Source organism: Bufo gargarizans, chromosome 4, assembly GCF_014858855.1.
Source record: "Bufo gargarizans isolate SCDJY-AF-19 chromosome 4, ASM1485885v1, whole genome shotgun sequence".
Classification (NCBI taxonomy): Eukaryota; Metazoa; Chordata; class Amphibia; order Anura; family Bufonidae; genus Bufo; species Bufo gargarizans.
In genome coordinates this window covers 289,859,574-289,879,049 of record NC_058083.1, presented here as the reverse complement: position 1 = coordinate 289,879,049, position 19,476 = coordinate 289,859,574, and the positions used below count along the sequence as shown (strand labels likewise).

At 40.4% G+C, this 19,476-nt stretch overlaps 1 protein-coding gene across 9 annotated transcripts in view; it reads left to right on the top strand.

Moving 5' to 3' along the window:
- Window positions 1–18,228, top strand: part of DDO (D-aspartate oxidase) — a 51,546-nt gene extending 33,318 nt beyond the window's left edge. For all 9 annotated transcript variants that reach the window (XM_044290015.1, XM_044290021.1, XM_044290019.1 and 6 more), the window contains 3 exons: window positions 6,194–6,302; window positions 11,006–11,182; window positions 17,412–18,228. In XM_044290015.1, coding sequence (XP_044145950.1) covers window positions 6,194–6,302; window positions 11,006–11,182; window positions 17,412–17,979 — 854 coding nt within the window. In that variant the 3' untranslated portion in view covers window positions 17,980–18,228. The remainder of the gene's footprint in view (window positions 1–6,193; window positions 6,303–11,005; window positions 11,183–17,411) is intronic.
- Window positions 18,229–19,476: the final 1,248 nt, after the last annotated feature.

Below are 19,476 nucleotides of genomic sequence, written 5' to 3'. Positions count from 1 at the left end.
AGCGGAATCAATAATCGGCCATTATTGATTCCGCTACCACGGACCACAACGGAAGTCGGAATCCATATCCGGTTCCAGATCGGGATTCTCCGCTAATCCAAACCCGAACTTTAGACGCCGAACTTAAAACAGAGGTTCGCTCATCTCTAATGGCAGTCACACGCAAGGCTGCCCAAACAGGCACACAAGCAGCTGCCTGGACCCCATGCAAAACAGATGCATGGTGGTCACAGGAAGAGATGCCCAGAAAGGTAGACAAGCAGATGCCTGGATCCCATGCGGAACGATACATGCCGGTCACAGGCAGAGCTGCACACATAAACTAGATGTAATCCCTCTGGAGAACCCAGGAACCCTCTCACCAAAGGCAAAGACATGGACTAGCAGATGCCTGTTCCCCATGCGGCATTAGTCCATGGGCGAACAGACAGCTGCACCACAAGACACAGAACCAGACAAAGTGTCCTTGATGTCTCACTAGGTGACCACATAGACTGGGCAGATTGAATATCCCCAGGTCAGGTGCAAAGCTGGAGACAGACTCACTCCCAAACCCCCAGCTCACAGGTATATAAAGAGCAGAATAACGAGGTCATCTGACACCTAGCAGACACACCCAGAACAGACTATTAACCCCACCAGAACCAAGACAACAAGGAAGGGAGCATGCATACACAAGGAGCAGTTCACACACAGGCTGCCGCAACTACATATAGGTCATAGCAACCAACCTACAGGAAATCCACCGCGGCTAGTATGCCAGAGAGCTACTAAAGCGAGTACGTACGACAACCCGTGACACAGTGAACTACACTGTAACAGTCAGTATGAGTATGGTGATGCCATATAACTATTTTTTTTTTTTATAGCCATATTTTCACCTGAAATTATGTATACAGAGATGTATGAGGGCTAAATTTTTGGGGTGTGTATGACTTTTTGATCACTTTTTATTAAATTTTTTGAGGTAGATGAAGCGACCAAAAAAACGCAAATCAGCCATTTAGACTTTTTTTTTCCATTTCACCATTTGCCGTACGGGAAAAATATTTTTATATTTTAACAGTATGGGTGTTTTTGCATGCAGCAATGCCCATGATGTGTAATTTTTTATTGTTTACATATTTTTATTTTGGGGAAAGGGGGTGATTAGATTTTTTTTATAATTTTTTTTTCATTTTTTAACCTCTTGGGGACACAAGACGTACTGGTACGTCATGATGTCCTGGTACGTCATGTGTAGTTCCGATCGCCACTGCTGAATTCCCAAAGTGGGACCAAAAATTAAGTGAAAAAAAAGTTGGAAAAATAAAGTTTCCCCCCAAAAAATAAAAGGTTTCAAGTAAAAAAAACTAAAAAAATGTAATTTCCCCCAAATAAAGTTAAAAAAATTAGGTATTGCCGCACCCGTTTCGACTGCCTCTATAAACATATCACATGACCTAACCCCTCAGATGAACACCATAAAAAATAAAAACTGTGCTAAATAAACCATTTTTTTCACCTTACATCACAAAAAGTACAACAGCAAGAGACCAAAAAGGCGTATGCCCACCAAAATAGTACTAATCTAACCATCACCTCATCCCGCAAAAAATGAGCCCCTACCTAAGACAATCACCCAAAAAATAAAAAAAAACTATGGCTCAGAATATGAAGACACTAAAACTGTTATTGTATTAAACTTAAGTAAATGAAAAAACTATACATATTAGGTATCGCTGCATCCATAATAACCTGCTCTATAAAAATATCTCATAACCTAACCCCTCAGATGAACACCGTAAAAAAGAAAAAACTGTGTAAAAAAAGCAAAAAGTGTAATAGCAAGCGATCAAAAAGTCATATGCCCCCTAAAATAGTGCCAATCAAACAGTCATCTCATTCTGCAAAAAATTAGACCCTACCTAAGATAATGGCCCAAAAAAAAAATTATGGCTCTCAGAATATGGAGACACTAAAACATGATTTTTTGGTTTCAAAAATGATATTATTGTGTAATACTTACATAAATAAAAAAAAGTATACATATTAGGTATCGCCGCGTCCGTAATAACCTGCTCTATAAAAATATCACATGACCTAACTCCTCAGGTGAACACCGTAAAAAAAAAAAATGTGCAAAAAAAGCTATTTTGTCACCTTACATCACAAAAAGTGTAATAGCAAGCGATCAAATAGTCATACGCACCCCAAAATAGTGCCAATCAAACAGTCATCTCATCCCGCAAAAATATTACCCTACCCAAGATAATCGCCCAAAAACTGAAAAAACTATGGAGACAATAAAACATTATGTTTTTGTTTAAAAAATGAAATCATTGTGCAAAACTTACATAAATGAAATAATACTATACATATTAGGTATAGCCACATCCGTGACAACCTGTTCTATAAAAATACCACATGATCTAACCTGTCAGATGAATGTTGTAAATAACAAAAAAAAATGTGCCAAAACAGCTATTTCTTGTTTCCTTGCCTCACAAAAAGTATAATATAGAGCAACCAAAAATCATATCTACCCTAAACTAGTACCAAAAAAACTGCCACACTATCCCGTAGTTTCTAAAATGGGGTCACCTTTTTGGAGTTTTTACTCTAGGGGTGCATCAGGGGGGCTTCAAATGGGACATGGTGTCAAAAAAACAGTCCAGCAAAATCTGCCTTTCAAAAACCATATGGCATTCCTTTCCTTCTGTGCCCTGCCGTGTGCCCGTTCAGCAGTTTACGAACACATATGGGGTGTTTCTGTAAACTACAGAATCAGGGCCATAAATATTGAGTTTTTTTGGCTGCTAACCCTTGCTTTGTAACTAGAAAAAAAAATATTAAAATGGAAACTCGCCCAAAAAAGTGAAATTTTGAAATTGTATCTCTATTTTCCATTAATTCTCGTGGAACACCTAAAGGGTTAACAAAGTTATTAAAATCAGTTTTGAATACCTTGAGGGGTGTAGTTTCTAGAATGGTGTCATTTTTGGGTGGTTTCTATTATGTAAGCCTCACAAAGTGACTTCAGACCTGAACTGGTCCTTAAAAAGTGGGTTTTTGAAAATTTCAAGATTTGCTTCTAAACTCACAGAATGGCCTGGATAAGTCAAAGCATTTTAAAGTTATCACCACATAAAGTGACACTGGTAAGATTTGCAAAAAATGGCCTGATCCTTAAGGTGAAAATGAGCCCGGTCCCTAAGGGGTAAATAAATTTATTTTTTTTACACTTTTTTTTATAGTTCCCATAGGGAACTATAACAAGAAGTCATCAGACTGCTTCTCTCATAGACTTCAATCCATTAGCATTAGAGTCAATGAGAATTTTACTATGTAATATGCAGCAGCCTCTTGTCAGACAGGATCTAGTATTAGGCCTCTTGCACACAAACTTTTGATTTTTCGTTTCCGTTCTGTTTTTTGCGTTCCATATACGGACTGTATGCGGAACCATTCATTTCAAAGGATCCACAAAAAAAAGGTACTCCATATGCCTTCTGTTTCCGTATTTTCATTTTTCCATTCCGTTCAAAGATAGGACATGTCCTATTATTTTCCGCATAACGGACAAGGATAGTACTGTTCTATCATGGGCCAGCTGTTCCGTTCCACAAAAAACGGAATGCACACGGATGTCATCCGTATTTTTTGTGGATCCGTTTATTGCGGACCGCAAAATACTGAAAAAGCCATACGGTCATATGCAAGAGGCCTTAGGACTTTGTTTTCCGTCTTGCATAACGGGACCCAAACGGATCCGTTATGCTTTCCCATAGACTTCTATTAGGTCGGAAAGCAAACTGAATGACTTTTAAAGGCTTCCGTTTTTGCATTCTGTCTGGGCATTCAGTTATTTTCCGTTATAACTATGTTATAACGGAAAGCCATAACGGAATCCCTAACGCTAGTTTAAACCCACCCTTAGGAAGATGTTTTTGAGAACCCACAACTTAAGCTGTGCAGCACGCGGCCAAAGCTGGAACATGCAACCCACAATCTCAAACTATTTGGAAAAAGTGACTTCTAACCAGCTTTTAGGCCTCATGCACACGAAGATATTTTCATTCAGTGTCTGTTCAGTTTTTTTTGCGGACTGTATATGGAACCATTTATTTCAATGGGTCCACAAAAAAAACCAGAAGGTACTCCATGTGCATTTCATTTCTGTATGTCCGTATTTCCATTCCGCAAAAAAATAGAACATGTCCTATTATTGTCCGCATTACGGACAAGGATAGGACTGTTCTATTAGGGGCCAGCTGTTCCTTTCCACAAAATACGGAATGCACACGGATATCAGCCATAGCTTTTGCGGATACATTTTTTGCGGACCGCAAAATACATACGGTCGCGTGCAGGAGGCCTTAAGAAATGGCAGAATCCTTGTAGGCTATATATACACAAGCAAAAAAACAAAAGTTCCCACAGTTTCAGCACAGAAGAAATGTTTTTTGTGACTGGTTGAACCTGGGCAGTATAGCTTGGTACACAGTGGTAGCTCTGACCAAGCACAGAGAGCAGTATACTACAGAGAAATATAAGAGAGAGTGGAATGCTGTTCATTTGTGGTAAGAAAGACATTGTTGTAGAGACTACCTGTATGTCACCATGTCACCAGTGTGAAAATGAATTCTTGTCAGTTTGCTATTATTAATTAAGCTCCGAAACTTGTTTTTAATTTATTTGCTTGGGAGCAAGAAACCCAATTAATATGCATATCATGCATGCTCCCCTGTCTTTCAGCCACTAATTGACACAGTAATATGGAAAACATGTCAGTCAGGGGCTGGAGGATGGGGGAGGCCACATGCCATGAATACATCAGACTCCTTCCTTCATAGCGAACTCCTCACTGGCCACTCACTCTGCAGTTCAAGTTGTGAGCTGTTAAAGACAACTTCACATTAACTCCTAAGTGACAGACTTCTGAAATCAGCATGTCTGTCACTACATTATGCTGCCCTGTCACTATACCTGAAAAGTTCTCTTTAGAAAGTTATTGTAGTACAGGTGAATATAACACATTTTGTAATATATCTTATCAGAGAAATGCCTCTTTTACCCTCTAGAAGCTCACTCTTCCTCACCCCTTTCCTTTCTATAGACGTATATTGACGCCTGCACTTCCTCCATTTTCCCACCCTCTCCTCTCCAGACACACAGTCTTGTCTCTCAAGATGGATTTCAGTGAGAATGTTAGTTTAGGAGGGGATGGGCAGAGAAAGAGACATTTTACTCTGATAAGTTATATTACAACGTTGCTTACAGTACAGAAACATACACAAAAGGTTGAAAGGGGAGGTGTCTGATAGCAGTCAGGATGCATTTGATAGGGGAGGATGTAATTCTGTAGTTCACAGGAAATCAGCCACACAAGAGATGGATCTCCTGACTATGCAGGAAAGCATGTCCTAAACTGTAGATCAGTATGGAGATCACATGACTAGGTACCCCTAATTAAAAGGTTCAAAAAGTATGGATTCAACTGAGCTGGGATGAAATAAAGAACATTGCTAGAATATTATGCAAAAATAAATTGTGCTTCTTAAAAAAAAAATGCTGAGTGTCTAGATATTAATGTTAGATACTTGTTATTGTCCATCCAAAGTGTTCAGTGCTGTTGGCCACACATGCTCAGTCCTACTGTTCGGATGTAATATGTAATCATGGGGCAACCCATTCAAGGTTTTGTTCACAATGAGCAAGTTGAAGAAATGTTGTCACTTTTTTCTACACTGTGTGCTGAATGTCATGTGAGGTTTAATACTGTATACAGTGTGGCAGATTTATCAATGGACCAAATTCCATATGTCTGAAGCCTCTTCACCACTTTTCTTTTTAAATATTTGGATAGGGCTTCAGAGTTGTGCCAAAAAAATTCCATTTATTAAAATTTTCCAACATACTTTGGTGGAAAAGAATGCTTTGTCCATCACCCCATATTCATCGAAAGAGCAAATCTGGCATATACTACATGGGAGAGAGATAAAGTATGTGACTCACATGGTGTGTGTGTATTAATAAATCCCCCTCATTGTATTCTCACTAAACAAAAATGACAAATCTATGGTTATAGAGGAGAAAAATAAAATCATGTAATAATTAAGATACCAGCTAGTATTCGAGAACTACATACATGTATGTGAAATATGAAAAGTTAACAAATTTAAATTCACGATTTGTCTCTCTATTTTGTAAGATACATCACTTCATCAGCAGAAAGCCTGGTTTAAAAAAACTTTTGACTACTTGTTTAAAATAGCTAATTCCTCAGAGGCTCGTGAAGCTGGCATCCATTTGATTTCAGGGTAAGTAAAAAAGTTGACAAGGAAATTCTACCCTTATACCATTTAATTGCCAATGAGTTGTATGCTGTACTCCATAAGAAAGAATAGGTCTTTCTGTTTCTTTGAAAAAAGCTAAATACCTCAATACACTAAGTATAATCGTGTAGAGGTATATTGTCTCACCCGGGTATACTATTAAAACAACTTTTACTATAATTGTTTAAAATTGTAGACAACCAACAATTGCAATGAGTGAACAGTGAGGCTGCAGTATTATAATAATAAAGGGTAGGTCTTACCACTTCCAGTATTCAGGTCCACCTCAGCTGTGTGATGTAAATATCCTAATGTTCGGTGGCAATAGGACACAAGTGACCAGTGCTCATAATGTTGGTGGCCCTGAGCGTAAACCCTGCCTGCCGGATGGTCAGGGAACTAATTATCACCTGCCTAACAGACACAGAGCACCCGCCCTGATAGGGGCGACCCCATACGGAACCTTTCCCTGTTATGGGGCCTAATCTCTACAAATACCCTCACTAGAATTCCCTACATGCCACGTTTCGTTCCACCAACGGAACTCATCAGGGGACTTAAATAAAGTGAAGGGGAATACTAAAAAAACAAAAGGGAAACAAAAAACAAACACAAAAATGGTCACTCAAAAACCTCCACATAAATCTCCACATAAAACACAAGGAGATAATGCACCATCCTCTACTTACTAGTTCGAAGTCAAGGACAATGTTCTTGTAGTGTGGAGGATATAGGCACAGTCAGTGATGGTCGTCCGTACCTGGTGTGGGGAAGTGTCCCCTATCCACCTACGTCTCACCGCAAATTATAGTAAACTGGGAGAGCGCAACCTTATGTGCCATCTCCCTTTTAAAATCATCCGGCTGTATCTGCCTCTGTTTAACTGAGCTGAATCGCCCCATAATGGATTTAAAAAGACAGGTACCACAGAGTTTGTTATTGATAAAAATTACCAATAACTAGGAGGATAACTCACAAAGAACATCAAAGTTGATCAAATACTATGGCTAAATTGAAAGAATATTAACATTGGAACTAATAAAACACTGAAAAGAAGGGGAATGAATAGATCCTATGAGTTTGCTTATATGATTCAAATAAAGCAGCTAAAGTTCTGCTACTCATTCAGACCAAAAGGGTGTACGGTTTTTAGATAGAAGATCCACCTTGCCTCACATTGGAGAATTCTTCTATCCTAATCTCCTCGTCTTACTGTTGGTTTAATTCTCTCTATGCCCATAAAGGAAAGACACTCTGTCTTACCATCGTGTTCTATTCTCATGTGGCGTGAGACAGAAGTGTCCCTTAAATTATTGATTTCGCCAATATGCTCCCCAATTCTCCTTCTCAGCTCTCTCGTTGTTTTACTGACATACTCTTTTCCGCAGGAACATGTGATTTTATAAACCACCCCTTTAGATTTGCACTTTATCAGGTCCCTGGTTTTATACGTTCTATTAGTGCTGTTACTCTTAAAAGTTTTTCCGCACTTCATATATTTGCAGGCTACACAGCCTCCGCATCTGTAATTCCCATGGGTACGTTTATCAAACCATGTTCTCAATGCTGGTGCTGGTGAAAAATGTTAACCGTTTCATCTCATACACTCCTCCCTCTCCTATATGTAATGCTAGGACCTTCTTTGATAACTCCACAAATATCAGGGTCCATTCTAAGTACATGCCAGTGCTTAGAAATAATTTTCCTCACTCTGGTAGACGCCTCATTATAATTGCTAATGAGGCAAATCTCCCTTTTTTTTTTGGGGGGGGGAGTTAGTCTATTTTTAGGGGTAAGGAGGGCTGTACGGTCAAATGCCAGGGCTGCCTGATAAGCTGATTTAAGTGTGTCTATAGGATAACCACGGTCCGAGAATCTGTTTTTCAGATTAGCTGCCTTCCTCAGGTAGTCAGGATGTTGAGAGCAGTTCCGCCTTAGCCGCAAATACTGGCCTTGGGGGTCCCTTTTTTTTAGGGAGAATGGATGGCTGCTCTCCCACCTCAAAAGAGAATTGGTAGAGGTGGGTTTCCGGAAGATAGGGGTGTCAAGTGTACCATTGCAATTTTTGATAATGCAAATATCCAAAAATGGCAATTGTGTCGGATTACATTCAGACGTGAACCGCAAGCCAATATCATTGATATTCAGGCTTTTGCCCATGTGGAAAATGATTCTGGACTACCCTTCCAGATGACAAACACGTCATCGATATAATGTGCCCACATCTGGACATTCTGAAGCTCCATCATGGTTTCATCCTTAAAGACCACAGTATTCTCCCACCAGCCCAGGAACAGATTAGCATACGATGGGGCACAGGGGCTCTCTATCGCAGTGCCCCTGAGCTGGTGGTAGAATCTGCCATTGAAAAGAAAATAATTTCTTTTCAGAGAGAACTCAAGCAATTGGAGGACAAAATTATTATGGACAAAAAATGTGCCACTACATGTAGGCTCCATTCATGTGGAATCGAGGAGTAAGAGGCCTCAACATCAATACTGCCCAATATGCACCCTTCTTCCAGTTGGATGCCTTTGAGTTGTTTCATAAGGTCCCCAGTGTCTCTTACATGTGAGGGGAGAGAAAGTACAAAAGGTGACAGGATCTTATTGAAATAAATGCCCACATTCTGGCTTAAACTATCTACTCCCAAGACGACCGGGCGCCACTTTGATGTGTGTACTTTTTGAAGGCAATAAAGCGTGGCTATTTGCGGGTGCTGTGGAAGGAGAAAGTCATATTTATCTTGATTAATTTTTTTTTTTTTGCTGAATCGAGGAGGGTCTTGAGTTCCTGTTTATAACTCACAGTGGGATCCTCCTCTAATATCTCATAACTTTCTCATGGGGCTAGTAGGGCCTCGCACATAGATTTATATCTAGTTGTATCAAGAATTCAGTATTCCCCTTCACTTTATTAAAGTCCCCTGATGAGTTCCGTTGGTGGAACGAAATGTGGCATGTAGGGAATTCTAGTGAGGGTATTTGTAGGGATTAGGTCCCATAACAGGGAAGGGTTCGGTATGGGGTCGCCCCTATCAGGGCGGGAGCCCTGTGTCTGTTAGGCAGGTGATAATTAGTTCCCTGACACTCTGGCAGGCAGGGTTTACGCTCAGGGCTATTTAAGAAATTGACTTCTCACTGCCACCGACATTATGAGCACTGGTCACTTGTGTCCTACTGCCACCGAACATTAGGATATTTACGTCACACAACTGAGGTTGACCTAACTACTGGAAGTGGTAAGACCTACCCTTTATTAATATAATACTGCAGCCTCAGGAGATGGTGATTTTGTTTGTTTGTTCACTCACTGCAATTGTTGGTTGTCTACAATTTAAACAATTATAGTAAAAGTTATGTTTTAATAGTATACCCAGTCCACAGTGTGTTTTGATACTTTCTGTCTCTTTGCCAGAATTTACATAATTAATACATGTTCTTTAAAAGGAATTTCTGGGACTAACATATTGATTGTACACTGTGTAGCGGTAGTTCTCGGTTACTGCAGTCCATTCACTTGAATAGGAGGATCAGCTGCTGAACCTGAGAATGGTCACTACACAATGTACAAAGTTGTGTTCTGGCTCCATACACTATTTACTCCCAGAACCTGTGGATGCAGCGAATAAATGATCGTGTAGGTGTTGTGTGTTGGATGCCCACAATATCATATTGATGACCTATCCTATGGATAAGTCATCAATATGTTGGCCCTAGAAAATTCCATAGTTTTCATCCTAAATTATGTTAACTTATATAGTAGAGAGTTCCAGCAGAATTGACCCTTTAAAACATAACTTTTACTAATTTAATCAATTAAAATTATACCACCTTTGGGTATTCACCAGTGAAAAAATTGTGAAACAAACAATATAGAACCATAAACACTGTTTACACGGGATAGCCAACCAGTAAAACTGGCTATAGAGGTATGGTCTGTGAAAGGCAGTATTCAGGGGAGTGTACAAATTTCTAACCTGTCCCTGCTCTCGCCCTGAATCACTGCTCAGCCCAGGGACGTCCCCTGATGGTGGAGACTCCCTGTCCTCGTTCCTGGGCTGACTGCCCTGTGCACACCCTCCTCTCAATAAGCGATACCTGGCTGTCCCGTATAGATAACGGACATTACATGTGTCACAGTTAGTTGATACCTGTACAAATCACAACTCACATAGATGAAAAAACTGAAACAAATATAGAGGTGCAGAGGAAAGGATAAATCCTCCAACACCATTATGAGAAGCCTGAAAGGAACGTCATGATGACAGTATGTTCCCAGGCTATTTCTCATCAATACCCCGACGCGTTTCCCCTACTGCTAGGTTCATCAGGGGGTCAGAAAACAGTCATGGGTAAACCGTTACATAGACAGATCATTTTAAGATATACTCATGATATGTATGGAGGACATAGGACCAAGCTGACCATTAGATATTTCCCACTTAAAGTCCTGGACAATCGGCTTGGTCAAAAGCCCATTTAGATGAGGCCATATACTTTATCCAAAGGATTTCTCTGGCGTTCCGATAGCTTCCTATGCCTCCAGATGGACCAATATAACTTATATAGTACCTTGATATAATGGGATGGGCTATACTATGTGATGTCTGCTTGACTACTGTTGTGAATCTTTGGTGTGTTATTTCACATGGTTCGTGGTTGAAAATATTCTTTTAACATTATTAGATGGCAGATTTTCAAGTCACCTCCTAAAGAAACTCACCCATTTTGGTGGCAAATTGTCTTAGGCTTTCGCATGATGGAAGAAGCAGAGCTGGCAAAATTTCCATCTCACACATTTGGCCAGGCTTTTACAACATTAAAATGCCAAGCTTCACAATATCTACCATGGATGGAGAAAAGGTATGGTTTTTTTTAAATCTGTTTTCGGGAACATATCTGCAGTGCACGTTTTCCAGGTTCCAAGCTCCTAGACAAATGCCACATATATCTACTTGGTGTAACGGCAGTTGCTGACCGCCAATGTGTACCTACTCACTGCCATGGTCCTGGGCTCCATGTTCGGGTGAGCACTGTCCTTCCTGGCCAACTCTGTCATTGTCCGCGTCCGGCTGCATTACAAGGCTGGTAGCTGCAGTGATCGGTTGCCGGTGTTTTCCCATTTACTGCCGCAGTCCAGGGCTCTGTCCTTGCAGGCATCATCCTTCCTGGAATCTGCTCCATGGTTTCCTTCCAGCCCTGTACACAGCATGTCTTCCAGCCTGTTCCCTGTAGCACCTTGTTAAGGGCTGGCACACATCACTTCCTGTTCTTTAAAGGTTTTGCACATGGGACCAGTGTGACCCCCTTCCCAGGTGTCTGAGCATCAAGGTCCTTGTGTCCTGCTAAGGTTGCATTTGTTTGTGCTTGAGTTCCTGTATTCCTGAACCATGCTTGTCTTCTGGATTCAGCTGCCTGTCTGATCCCTGCCTGTTATGTCTTGACTCTCCTATTCCTGACCCAGATTACCTGACCTGTATCTATGCTGCATGCCCAGACCCTTTGCTTGTATGAATACGCCTCTGCCTCATCCTTTGGTCCTGTTCTGTTGCTCCTGGTTATGACTCTGCCTGTTGACTATGTCTGTACCTCTGGTACCTTGCTCTGGTACCTCCTGGTCTGCCTGGACCAGCTACTTAGTGTGCCAATCCACCTCAAGAGGTAGTGACCTGGTGTTTCCCCCTCAAAAGTCTATCCCAACCATCAGGGGTACTGTGAAGAATGAGGGGTTCACTTAGACAATGACCTTAGAGGAGGTTGGTAACGTGGCACAGTGGGTTCACACCCATTGGTTCGTGACACTTGGCGACATACGCTGATGTGCTAGGCTAGTTGCACACTAGTATTAAAATCTACAGAGGGGCTGTTCCAACAGAGGAATAGCCTTCTGGAGTTCATTGTATCTGGCATATCTGGATACTGCCTTTTTTCCACTGGAGCCCATTGACTATAATGGGACACGCAACAGTTTTTATCTGGCCGAATCTAGGCACTATTGCCGTTATAGTCAATATGGCCTGGCGGTACAGAGGTTCATTTCAGATAGTGTGCAACTAGCCTTATATGAAAACTGAAATTCTCAAATAAATATCATTTTTATTAAAGTAATTTATGGCTTTTGTGAGGTTTTTGATTTTGGGTCATCATATTGGCCAACTGCATTTATTTTTTTTGCTGACACAACGGCCACTTTCACACAGTCAGTGTTTGGTCAGTGTTTAACCAGTATGATACCAGCGCAGTACATATATGGTGCTGGAAACAGGGTCACAAATCAAAGCGCCATACAGCTACGGCGCTCTGATCAGGCAGGCGCAGGAGCTGCGCCTGCCCGATCGGCTGCAGGGGTCAGATGCCGGCGCATTAACCCTTGCACTGATGCGGTCAGCGCTGACCACAGCACATGCGGTATCCTGCCGGGTGTCCATCGGGTCCCCGTGCTGCTGTGACGGGGACGCGATGGCTTGTACGGGAGCCGATGCCTTCCTTAGGCTTCAGAGCTGCTATCCGTGTCACCTTGTGAGATCCAGCCCCCTGGATCTCACAGGAAGCAGGCTGTAAGTGTATTACTTAGTGCAGGCATGCTCAACCTGCAGCCCTCCAGCTGTTGCAAAACTACAACTCCCAGCATGCCTGAACAGCCTACAGCTATCAGCCTACAGCAGGGCATTGTGGGAGTTGTAGTTTTACAACAGCTGTTGGGCCGCAGGTTGAGCATGCCTGACTTAGTGTAATACACTTACAGCCAATGCTTTATAATACAGAAGTATTCTAATGCATTGTAAAGGGGATGAGAACCCCAAAAGTGTAAATCCCAGAGTGGGACAAAAAATAAAGTTAAAAAAGAAATAATTAAAATCAAGTTTTGCAAAAAAGCATCCTTTTCCCAAAATATATATATATTTTTTTAGAAATATTAGGTATCCACCGGCTCTATAAAATATATCACATAATCTACCCTGTCAGGTGAACGCAGTAAAAAAAAAATTAAAAGTGCCAAAACAGACATTTTCTGGACACCTTGCCTCACAAAAAGTGTAATACCAAGTGATCAAAAAGACGTATTTAGCCTAAAAAGGTACCAATCAAACTGTCATCTCATCCTGCAAAAAATGATACCCTACCTAAAACAATCGCCCAAAAAATTAAAAAAATATGGCTCTCAGAAAATGGCAACACAAAAACAAGATTTTATTCTGTTAAAAAAGGCTTTTACTGTGTAAAACTTAACAAAAATAAAAATGATAGACATATTAGCTATAGCAGCATCCGTAACAACCTTCTCTATAAAAATATTACATTATATGCCCCCTCAGGCGAATGCTGTAAAAAAAATTAAAACTATGCCAAAACAGCCATTTTTTTTACCTTTCCTCACAAAAAGTGTAATACCAAGCGATCAAAAAGTTTTATGTACCCGAAAATGGTACCAATCAAACCATCATCTTATCCCGCAAAAAATGAGACTCTACCTAAGACAATCAGCCAAAAAAAACTATGGCTCTGAGAAAATGGCAACACAAAAACAATATTTTAGTCTGTCCAAAAAGGCTTTCACTCTGTAAAACTTAACAAAAATAAAAATGATAGACACATTAGGTATTTCCGTGTCCGTAACAACCTGCTCTATAAAAATATCACATTATATGCCCCCTCAGGTGAATACTGTAAAGCAAATTTTAAAAAAAACTATGCCAGAACAGCCATTTTTTCACCTTGCCTCACAAAAAGTGTAATACCAAGCGATCAAAGTCTTATGTACCCCAAAATGATACCAATAGAAACATCACCTCATCCTGCAAAAATGAGCCCCCACATAAGACAATCACTTAAAAAATAAAAACCAATAACACTCGTAAACCAATTAATCAAAATCTGCGCTGAAAAAGCAATATGGCGCTCCTTCCCTTCTGAGTCCTGCCATGTGCCCCTACAGCAGTTTACCACCACATATGGGGTGTTGCCGTATTCAAGAGAAAATGGTTAACAAATTATGGGGTGCTTTTTCTCCTGTTACCCATTGTGAAAATGAAAAATTTGGGGATAAAGCAACATTTTCTTGGATGAAATGAAACTTTTCATTTTCACAGCCAAGTGTTTCCAAGTTCTGTAAAACGCTTAGGGGGTCAAAGTGCTCAGTAGCCCCCTTAATATATTCTTCAAGGGGTTTAGTTTCCAAAATGGGTTTCCACTGTAGGGGTACATCAGGGTCTCTTCAAATACAAAATGGTGCCTAAAAAAATTCTAGCAAAATCTGCCTCCAAAATCCATATTGCGCTCCTTTCTTTCTGACCACTGCCAAGTGCCCATAAGACAGTTTACCGCCACATATATGGTATTTCTGTAAACTGCTGAATCAGATTAATGTATATTGAGGTTTATTTTGCTGTTAACCCTTGCTACGTTGCAAGAAAAAAATGATTAACACAAAAAATCTACCCAAAAACTGTATTGGTGCTTAAAAAAATTGTTTTGGATATTTTGTTGAAAACTTGGAAAATGGCTTTTAAACTTCTAAACCTTCTAACGTCCTAAAAAATGAAAAATTACATTTACAAAATGATGCCAACATAAAACAGACATATGGGTAATATTGATTGATAACCATTTTATGAGGAATTACTATCTGTTTTAAAAGTAGAAAAATTCAAATTTAGTAAATTGTTAACATTTTAGATTTTTTTTTTATAAATAAAGGTGAAATATATTGACTCAAATTTACCACTATCATGAAGTACAATGTGTCACGAGAAAATAATCTCAGAATGGCTTGGATAAGCAAAAGTGATCCAAAGTTATTACCACGTAAAGTGACACATGTCAGATTTGAAAAAATCGGCCTGGGATTTAAGGTGAAAAGTGTCTCAGTACTGAACGGGTTAATCAGTGATTGTGAGCCAAAAGCAGGTGCAGGTCAAAACACAGAACAAAGTACCAATCTTTCTATTATACCTTATCTCTGTGCGGCAAATAAATAATCACCCCCAGCTCCAATACAGAAGTCTGGGACATGGTGTGGCACTCCAATACATTCAAACTGAAAAACATACAAAGTCATAGGATCTCCATCTGGTGCCTGTGTCCAGTACTGCATTATGGAGAATATATCCCTTAGAAGCCATTCGAGGATTTCTTCATTTTACAGCATCCAGTGGAGTATGCCATGTTTTCTTCTGTAAGTTTCAATGTGAATCAGACAGGAAAAAAATAACTATATATGGTCGGAATATCCTGTTGAAAAATTCAAGAAAATTTTAGCATAAGGTCTGGAACCTTGGATGACTATGTTTATTTTAGCCATATTGTAGATTCTCCCTTCATATACTGAGCAAAAATATAAACGCAACACTCTCAGTTTTGCTCCAATTTTGCATGAGCTGAACTGAAAGATCTGAAACATTTTCTACATAAAAAAGACCCATTACTCTCAAATATTGTTCACAAATCTGTCTAAATCTATGTTAGTGAGCACTTCTCCTTTGCCGAGATAATCCATTCCACCTCACAGGTGTGGCATATCAAGGTGCTGATTAGACAGCATGAATATTGCACAGGTGTTCCTTACACTGCCCACAATAAAAGGCCTCTCTGAAATGTGCAGTTTGATCACACAGCACAATGCCACAGATGTTGCAACGTTTGAGGGAGCATGCAATTGGCATGCTGACTGCAGCGATGCCCACCAAAGCTGTTGCCCATGCAATGAATGTTCATTTCTCTACCATAAGCCGTCTCCAAAGGCGTTTCAGAGAATTTGGCAGTACATCCAACCGGCCTCACAACCGCAGACCACATGTAACCGCACCAGCCCAGGACCTCCACATCCAGCATGTTCACCTCCATGATCGTCTGAGACCAGCCACCCGGACAGCTGCAGCAACAATTGGTTTGCATAATCAAAGAATTTCTGCACAAACTGACCGAAACTGTCTCAGGGAAGCTCATCTGCATGCTCGTCGTCCTCATCAGGGTCTGGACCTGACTGCAGTTCGTCGTCGTAACCGACTTGAGTGGGCAAATGCTCACATTCAATGGCGTCTGGCACGTTGGAGAGGCCTTCTGTTCACGGATGAGTCCCGGTTTTGGTGGTGGGGTTATGGTATGGGCAGGCTTATGTTATGGACAACGAACACAGGTGCATTATATTGATGGCATTTTGAATGCACAGAGATACCGTTACGAGATACTGAGGCCCATTGTTGTTCCATTCATCCACGACCGTCACTTCATGTTGCAGCATGATAATGCACGGCCCCATATTGCAAGGATCTGTACAACATTCCTGGAAGCTGAAAACATCCCAGTTCTTGCATGGCCAGCATACTCACCAGACACGTCACCCATTGATCATGTTTGGGATGCTCTGGATCGGCGTGTTCCAGTTCCTGCCAATATTCTGCAACTTTGCACAGCTATTGAAGAGGAGTGGACCAACATTCCACAGGCCACAATCAACAACCTGATCAACTGTATGCGATGGAGATGTGTTGCACTGGTTTTCTGACCCCCTGTGCACATTTCAGAGTGGCTTTTTATTGTGGGAAGTTTGAGGCACACCTGTGCAATATTCATGCTGTCTAATCAGCACCTTGATATGCCACACCTGTGAGGTGGGATGGATTATCTCGACAAAGGAGAAGTGCTCACTAACAGATTTACACAGATTTGTGAACAATATTTGAGAGTAATGGGTCTTTTGTGTATGTAGAAAATGTTTCGGATCTTTGAGTTCAGCTCATGCAAAATAGGAGCAAAACCGAAAGTGTTGCGTTTATATTTTTGCTCAGTGTATATACTGGGAATGGTAAAAGAGAATTATTTTTGCCCCTTCTTCACCTCTTACTTTATCTAAGCCTGTGTTATGGTCTGTGTCTCCCTGTTGCCTATTCTAATTATGGAGCTTGAAACAATTAGGACATCAGTGACACATAGTGGCTTCAGGATGTCATGCACAGAAATACATTATTACAGCATAGAATCATAAAATGACCGTGAGGTCCTGAACTGTTTTTCTTTTAGAATGCACATATTTACAGTATCTGATAATTAACCTTAACTGCTGTTTCTGTTTCTATACTATTCCTGAATATAGGTTTAAAGGCAATGGAGGATATTTGGAAAGCAAAAAAGTAAATGATGTCTGGGACCTACACAGTGCATATGATGTGGTTGTCAACTGTTCAGGACTAGGATCAAGGGATTTGTTTGGTGACCAGTCTATATATCCTGTCAAAGGACAAGTACTGGAGGTCAATGCTCCGTGGATAAAACATTTCATTAGAGACGGTGATGGGACCACTTACATTTACCCTGGAATATCTGCTGTTACTCTAGGAGGAACAAGGCAGAGGGATGACTGGAGTTGCTTACCAAATGCAAAGGCCAGTAAAGGTATTTTAGATAGATGTTGTCACCTGGAACCTTCCCTGCATGGGGCGTCCGTAATTCAAGAGAAAGCAGGCCTGAGGCCAACTCGTTCAGCCTTGAGGATAGAAAAAGACATTCTTATTAGAAATGGACAACAGCTCCCAATTATTCATAACTATGGTCATGGTGGGGGTGGGTTTTCTATTCACTGGGGAACTGCCAAAACAGCTACAAAACTACTGCAAGAGTTAATTCCTTCACTACATAAGGTTTATTCAAAGTCAAAATTATAATTTTAAACAAAAACCTGGGAAATTTACACTTACATCAGCTCACATTATGTTTCCAATTTAAATTTTAGGTCTAGATTCTTTCTGATTTCGAGCACAATGTAATTATGAATGATTACAACATGTTTTTATCATGTCCTGTGCTTTTAGACTTGAACAAATTATAATATTAATATCTGTACTGTTAATATGGTTATAGTTGTATTGTATATGTATTTGCACCTATAATTGAAAATAAAATGAAGAAATAAGTTCCCCTAATTCTTTTTCCTATTATCCTGACTAAGTGCGTATCTTTACCACTTTTCTATGCAGCCAGTTTTCACTTTAGCGTTTTTGTTTTTCACTCCCTGCCTTCCAAAAGCCATTTTTTTTATCATAGCTGTAGCTGTATTATTTTTTGTGGTACAAGTTGTACTTTCTATTAAGTTAGAATTGGCTGGACAAAAGATTTTTAATAGGGTGAAATTGGAAAAAAATGCAATTGCACCTTTGTTACTGGTTTAATTTTTACAGCGTTCACTAGGCAGTAAAAAAAAAAGACCGATTTCCTTTATTCTACAGGTCAGTACAATTGCAACAATATATAATTTATGCTGTTTTTGTTATGTTTGAATGCTTTTAAAAAAAAAAACTTTGAAAAAACTTTGTTTGCATTGCCATATTCTGATAATCATAACTTTTTTATACCGGGTATTTCTATCTACAGAGTTGATGGAAGCGCTCATTAGTACCGGAGGACCAGGAAGCGGTTAAGGCTCTGTACCCACCGCTTCCTTGTCCTCTGCTGTCCTTGGCTGTGTGCACCAGTTCACAACACAGCCGACAGCAGGAAGAAGAGGATCGTGATGTAGGTGAGGAGCGTCGTCGTCCAGGAGCAGGAGAGGTGGCTGCATAATGGGGGCTGAGAGGCATAATGGAGGCTGAGGGCCATAATGGCTGATATGGGGGCTCTTATCAGAGGTCTGATTGGGGGTCATTTACATTGGGGTCTGAGCTGAGGTCTGATTGGGGGTCTGATTTTAGGTCTTATTAGGGTCTTATGAACATTGGGGGTCTGATTTGGGCTGTCAGCTGAGGTCTGATTGACATTGGGGGGGTCTGATTGGTCGTCTGACCTGAGGTGTAATGAAAAATATATTTTTCTTATTGTCCTCCTCTAAAACCTAGGTGCGTCTTATGAGCTGGTGTGTCTTATAGGGCAAAAAATATGGTATTTCTATCTACAGAGTTGGGTCAGGGAACTTTTTGCAGGACAAGCTGCATATACTCCTATGGGGTATATATGACTTTTTGATCATTTTTTATTCCATTTTATTGGCAGGTGAAATGAATGGATCCGCATTTTTTGCCTACTTTTTAGACCTGGCATGCGACAGAATCTGCAAGTTCAGAAAATCCAGTGATAATGTAGTGTGCTCAATAATTAAATCAGTGCAGCACAAATAAACAATCTAAGGCTACTTTCACACTAGCGTTTTTGCTGGATCCGGCAGGGTT